Raw genomic sequence first — 7,500 nt, 5'->3', positions numbered from 1 at the left:
TTGAGCACGCCCTCCACGCTGGCTTCGCCCTGGCGCTGCAGAGACGGGTGGGCACGGGTTAAGGAGACGCCGGCGTCAAGAGGGTGGGTAAACACACACACACAAACAAACATGTATACATACAAACAGACACACACACACACACACACACTCTCTCTCTCATACTCATCCTCAGAAACACACACACACACACACACACTCACTCTCTCTCTCTCTCTCTCTCTCTCTCATACTCAGAAACACACACACACACACACACACATACAGTACTCATATATACAAGCACACGCACACGCACACACACACACACACACACACACACACACACACACACAAGTGCTACAACAGTCACATGAGAACAACCTCCCACACAAACACATACGCATGAGTGGAGATGCCAAACAAAACAAAAGTCATGGACAATTAAACAAAGTAGCGCCAGCACAATGCCAGCCAGGTCAAAACACATGAAATCTCAAATGAGCGAAATAATGCTTTTTGTCATCTGGGCTCATGTGACTACACCCTACAAGGACAGGTGGAGATAAAGGTAGTTTAAATGAACGGCTGGGCAGGCTGTCCCCCCCCCCCCCCTAGTTGCATATGATAACAAAATGGCAACTCAAATTACACATTTCAAATTGGACATGATTGCTGCGCTCACACTAAGTTGGACTGTTCACACTGCAAGACAAACAGCAAAAATGTCTGACGTGCCAGAAATCCAATTGGATCGAATCGGAGCTAAAACGTCGATTGTAGTGTCTTCTAATCTTCAAAAAGCAAGAAAATGTGTCTAGGGGGTTATGAATGCATAAGGGACAGATATGCCTTTATCACAGTACCTGCTGACAGACTAAGTGTCTGCTAAAACACTTCACACACTTTGGGCCAATGGGCCTGCCGTAGTTCCAAAAGGCTGCAAAGCTAACAGGGGTAAAGAAGTCAAAGCTCTAGTCATCTAGTGATTACATGATTGAGGAAATGAGAGGGAAAGAATATCAAAGAACAAAAAAGAGCACACACTGCCAAACTATAATTAGCCACACAGCGAAAGGCCTGGCAGAGCCATCTCTTTTGATATGTTGGCGTATTCATTGGAGAGAGAGAGGGGGGGATAGAGAGAGAGAGAGAGAGAGAGAGAGAGAGAGAGAGAGAGAGAGAGAGAGAGAGAGAGAGAGAGAGAGAGACAGAGAAGAGAGAGCGAGGGAGGGAGGGAGAGGGAGAGAGAGAGAGAGACAGACGGACAGAGAAGAGAGAGAGAGAGAGAGAGAGAGAGAGAATGCCAGGAGAGGCCAGGGGAGATGGAGGGGGGATGGAGAGGCTGGAGGCAGGGTGTTGCTGACTGGGAGAGAGCAGAGGAGGCTGCCTGATCCAGCATTGGCTGTGCCAAGAGCTCCGAGTCCCTTTCTCTCACACACACACACAGGCACACACACACACACACACAGTCACACACTCACACACACAGACACACACACTCACACACACACACACAGACACACACACACACACACAGACACACACACACAGCTCTAGGGAGGCACTGTGTACCACTAGAGAGAGGATGTCTTTTATGCACATACATGCCTCAGTGTTCACAGGTTGAACTGAGGGAAGGGAGAGGAAGGGAGGGAAGGAGGGAGGGAGGGAAGGAGAGAGAGAGAGAGCACAGGAAGGGAGGAGAGGAAAAAGGAGCAAGAGAGAGAGTACAGAGTACACCACAAAAGCACATACGTACTGTGTGATCAGACACACACACACACACATAAAGTGTCCTCTGGCTAAAATGGCAATCAGCTATTACCACAATGGTTAAAGGCAACTGGGCACTAAGCTGTGGTCTTAGATAGACCCTCCTTTTGCACAGAACTAAAAATAAAATAAAATCTCAATTTCTCCGAGTAGCCCTAGAGTAAAACTACAGGGTCTAGATTAAAGTATGCTTAAGCATGACCAGAACATTACTCATGAGAACAATTAGGCTAAGTATGGAGGGATATGTTCCCTTGCTAGTTGTATGGCTCGAAGCGTGTACTGTGGAAAGAGGGAACCATCTGACAAATGTAAAAAGGTTTCATGTGGGCCCTTCACACAGAAGAGGTAAAATGACTTTCTGTTGTCATGCATTCCTTCATAGACATCAAGGCCTCTCTTCACCATTATCCCCTCAAAAACCACTGAGGCCCAAACAACTCCCCCGTACCCCAATGGCCCTATCTCACGTCCTCCTCTTCATTTTAAAAGGTACTTCATACAAGCACGAGCGCCTTTATGATCAGTTGATTTCATTCTTTTGTTGTCTGGGGGCTAAAAACGACTCATCTCTCTGGGGCTGCGTTGGGGCCTGCGGCGCCGGGTGATCAAAGCTGATGGTCAAAGCTGATGGTCAAAGCGGGCCGATCCTCGTCCCCCTGTCGCCCCTGTCCATTTGCATGCGTATCATCTGGTTCTGCCCGGCTGCTTCTGGCCGGGTCAGCTGATTCAGGGTGAGGGAGTCAGAGAGAGCGGGGCGGGGGACGCCCCTTGCGGAGCGGATCGGCCATCTTTAACGGAACGGAGTTGTGGAGAGGGGAGAGACTAACGGGGCCGGCAAATGTGCGGCCGTGGCTACGAGTCCTGATCTGCAGCCCACGCAAAAAGCTAGCGAGTGGTTTTCGGAGCAATACGGTCACACACACACACACACAGACACACACACACACACGTCTATAGCCACATACACAGAAAACACACACACACACACACACACACACACACACACACACCACATCAAATTCTTAAGCTGATTTTCTTTCAGATGTTCATATTTCCTTAAGTGGATATTTCTAATAGCCCTGCCTGAATGGCTGTTTGCACAGGGTGTGCCCACTCATCAAGGTACGAGTGAGCGAGCGAGCGAGCGAGAGTGTGTGTGTGTGTATATGTCTGTGTGCATATACTGTAAGTTTATACATGCTTGTATATTTTTGTCAATCTACCTGCCATCCATCTGTCCTGTCCATGCTTTATAATGCGCAGGCTGATCAGGTGATTCTGTATTTACATGTTTACATAACACATGGCTTTCTCTCTCACTCACTCTCTCTCTTTTTCTCTCTGTGTGTGCATAATTCATAAACATATTAATTGATATTCACATTCCATCTGTTACATTTCTTTTTAAAGCACTATTTCTGGCCATTGTACAAGCCATTTCAGTTGTCACCAACACATCTAAATTCAACAGGCAGCCCACATATTGCTCTGGCAAAAGGCCTATGATATCGAGCCACACAGCTCAAAGGGAGCAATGTGTGTGCATTGTAGATAGTCTTCACAATGTCCTAAATGTCATAACTCCAACAGCTTATAGGAACATGAGCTACTGTAGAGCTATGGGGACATACTGTAAATGACTAAATCAGTGGATGTGTCATATGCACTGTGAAAGCCTATCAAACCCATCTAAAACTGTCCCACTGACCAAACTTGGATAAGCTCCAGCCTGTTCAATTACAGTATCATCATTCTACCGACTGTGGCATGTTCTTGAACTCTGTCTACCTGGGGCATACGCGTGTTCAATGAAATTGCTCTCCTGATCTGGGATCTGTTGAGGCAGAAGCTACAGAGGGATGAGCAATCAATAACACCTCGGGCAGTTGTTCAGACAGGTCTGAAACCCTTCAACCCGGAGAAATCAAAGGAAAATGTTTGCGGAGAGGATCAGAGGGAAAATTATAGACAAGTGTGTTAAAGGTAAAGGCTGTCGGAACGTAATGTTCCAGTGACTAAAGTTGCACACGCTATTAACAAGTTTGAGGGTCAGTCCGACTGGATGTGGCTACATAAGGATACCTGACCCCAGACTGAAAGCACATCATCAAGTCACAATGATTCTGGCAGAAGCGTCTTCTGGACTGAGGAGATGAGAGTGGTGCTTTTTCTGTCAAGTCACATCAGCTCTACGTGCACAGACAAATGAACATATCCACAAAAATAAAACCAACAACAACAACAACAAAAAATAAACACTGCAATTTCTGAAAGCAGCTCAGTTGCAAGCTGTTGCTGCTGCTTTGCGCAGCATAGTGGCTCAGGGTGCCTTGAATACCGTATGTGCGGAGCACAATGAAATAGTCTCAATGGCGTCCTGGTGTGAACTATACAGCCTCCAACGGCATAATGATCTAAACACATGGCTAAAAGCTCCAAAGAATGGCCAAACAGTGGACTATCCTGAAGTGCCCATCCAATATCAGGTTTTAGCCATATCCTATGTACAGCACTTTGGTCAGTGGAAACTGTTTTAAATGTGCTCTAAATATTCCAGACCTAAATCCCATCAAACATATTCACTTGAATAGGAAAATAGCTGCCTGATCACAGCACAAAGCACGTTACCAAGATGTTGGAGACACTAGCCTATAAAGATGTTGGCTAAACCACCACTTGACAGATACAGAAGTCTTGTTCAGAGCTATGTAAAGTGTTTCTAAATCTATCTATCAGTGATTGCCGAGCATTGGAAGTGATTGCCTCTAAAGGTTGTGCAAAACACTTTTAGGTGAGTAATACCATCATTTTTGTCAATGTCACTTTCATTTGTTTTCATTATTTAAATATTCTGTTGAAAAAATCAAAATTTGCATTAAACACGGACTAGGAAACAATGACGAATGCCAATTACTTTCATCAGTTTCAAGTTATTTCAAAGAAGAACTGAAGTGATTTTCCTTTTTCATGGAAGGGGACCAACAATTTTAGCCGCTGATGTATGAAAACATCAGACACAGTATTCATCAGAGGGCAGACAGACCCAACACACACACACACACACACACACACACACACACACACACACACACACACACACACACACACACACACACACACACACACACACACACACACACACACACACACACACACACACACACACACACACACACACACACACACACACACACACACACACACACACTGGTCAAATGAAGCCCAGAGCCCAAAGCCCACGGCATACGTGTCCCCATATGCTGCAGTAAAGAGCTTGAGCACAGCCTACAACACAGAGCAGATGCTGTGTCCAGATGCTGGCTACCACTCACCCCTACTGGGACAAACACACACAGACACCAATACACACACTATTCATCTCTTTCTCGCTCTCTGTGTCGCTCGCTCACTGGCTCTCTCTTTCTCTCTGGCTAACACACACACACACATACTGGACACACACACACACACACACACACACACACACACACACACACACACACACACACACACACACACACACACACACACACACACACACACACACACACACACACACACACACACACACACACACACACACACACACACACACACACACACACACACGAACGCAGTGGTAAAGGATATGATGGTCCAGCGGATGTTGAGGGTGCTGTTGATGAGGCCGCTCTGGGCCAGCAGACGCTGCTCCTCCAGCTGCTTGGGGCTGGTGAAGCGCTCGGGGACGCCGCCGCCGCCGCCACCGTCCCCGTCTGCACACTGGGCCAGCACGCTCTCAAACGCAAACTTATCCACCTGGATCGCCATCCTGAGAGAGAGACACAGAGAGAGAGGGGGGGGGGGGGGGGGGGGGGGGATTAACAACCTGGAGAAATATGCAGCATTATGACTCTTGAAGCATTCTACTTGAAAAGAAAACCTGAGTGTGTGTGTGTGTGTGTGTGTGTGTGTGTGTGTGTGTGTGTGTGTGTGTGTGTGTGTCTCTGTGTGTGTAGGCATGCTGCACATGAGCACATATTTGGAATGACATGAGTAGAAAGAGATGTGTTGCTGACATTTCCACCACTTATCTCTGAGCACATTCCCTGCTATAAATACACACACACACACACACACACACACACATAAGCAGATCGGAGTGTGGACAGGTGTGACGAGGATCATGTCTTTACCAAGGGAACACACACACTAACAATTTTAGCTCCTCTTTAGGCTGTCAAGCATCCATAAGCACCGCGTGATGGGAGTAAAGGGTAGAGGCAGAAGAGGAGAGGAGGAGAGGAGAGGAGAGGAGAGGAGAGGAGAGGAGAGAAGAGAAGAGAAGAGAAAAGAAGAGAAGAGAAGAGAGGAAGGGAGAGGAGAGGAGAGGAGAGGAGAGGAAGAAGAGAAGGGGAGAGGAAAGGAGAGGAGGAGAGGAGAAGAGAAGAAGGAGAGGAGAGGAAGAAGAGAAGAGGAGAGGAGCAGAGGAGAAGAGAAGAAGGAGAGGAGAGGAGAGGAGAGGAAGAAGAGAAGAGGAGAGGAGCAGCCATATCTGTGGGAGTGCTGTTCTTAGAGAGAATAATGGCCTCCAGAAGGTGTGTGGTTCGAGCCAAATCAAACGCTGGCAGAACTGTAAGTATGCACTCAGTGAGCATCAATAAGACGTCGGTATGAGCCGAGGAGAATGAGCGGAGACACGGAACAGGTGTGTGCCAGTCGGAGGCATTCCGCCTGCAGGACACTATTCAGCAGCGTAGCAGGAACATTCCCAAACACTTGTGGGACAACCATTTTGTGTGCGTCCTCTACTACTGCATCGCACACACACACACACACACAAACCATCCTACTTATCAATACAAATCTCTCTCTCTCACACACACATACAACATCCTACATATGAACATAAATAACACACACACAGACACACACACCACCATCCTACATCCGAATACAAATCTCTCACACACACATACACACAATCATACATATGAATACAAATCACACACACACACACACAAACAAGCACACACAAAAATGCTTATCTGAAACCGAGCAGAGATTGACAGGCTTATGTCACTTCCTGTGTTAGTGACAAGAGGCCCCAGGAGTTCAAGTCTTCCAGTCAGCAGCGGCCATCCCGACACACACACACACACACACACACACACACACACACACACACACACACACACACACACACACACACACACACACACACACACACACACACACACACACACACACACACACACACACACACACACACACACACACACACACACTTCTCCACTCTCCATCTTCTTTTACCCTATTTCTCATGTCATCAGCCCTCATCTCTTCACCTGTCACTCTCCCCTGGCCCTTCCCCACTCTGTTCCCCTCTCATCTCGGATTCTTTCGCTCTCTTCCTCCCATCTTTTTTCACCTCTCCCTCAACGCCCTGCCTCTCTGAATGTACTCCACCACCCCCCTCGTTTCCCACCCCCCTCGTTTCCCACCCCCCTCCATCGCTACCTTCATCACCTCTTCACTTCCACCCTATCACATCCCTCGCTTCCTCTCCTCCTCCTCCTCCCTCTGCGCTCTCTGTCACGCCTCATCGCCTCTCCGTCCGTCTTGCTTTCCGCTCGTCCCCCTTCCTGCCTTCCTGCTCACTCCTTCATCTTGTCGTTTGTTTCCCCGTCCTCCTCCATCCCCCTCATCCCTCCATCCTCCAGCGCTTCCCTTCGGGGGGGGGGGGGGCGTCAGAGTGGACTC

At 47.9% G+C, this 7,500-nt stretch overlaps 1 protein-coding gene across 1 annotated transcript in view; it reads right to left on the bottom strand.

Annotated features, from left to right (window-relative positions):
• Positions 1-7,500, bottom strand: part of trappc9 (trafficking protein particle complex subunit 9) — a gene marked incomplete in the record, with an annotated part of 254,163 nt that overhangs the window by 77,551 nt on the left and 169,112 nt on the right. Inside the window, 2 exon segments of the mRNA XM_062528708.1 lie at positions 1-48; positions 5,390-5,569. The exon segment at positions 1-48 is cut by the window's left edge and continues 44 nt beyond it. Of these exon segments, the coding sequence (XP_062384692.1) occupies positions 1-48; positions 5,390-5,569 (228 nt within the window).

This window comes from Sardina pilchardus, chromosome 24 (genome assembly GCF_963854185.1).
Source record: "Sardina pilchardus chromosome 24, fSarPil1.1, whole genome shotgun sequence".
Taxonomy (NCBI): domain Eukaryota; kingdom Metazoa; phylum Chordata; class Actinopteri; order Clupeiformes; family Clupeidae; genus Sardina; species Sardina pilchardus.
This window is presented reverse-complemented; position numbering and strand designations above follow the sequence as displayed.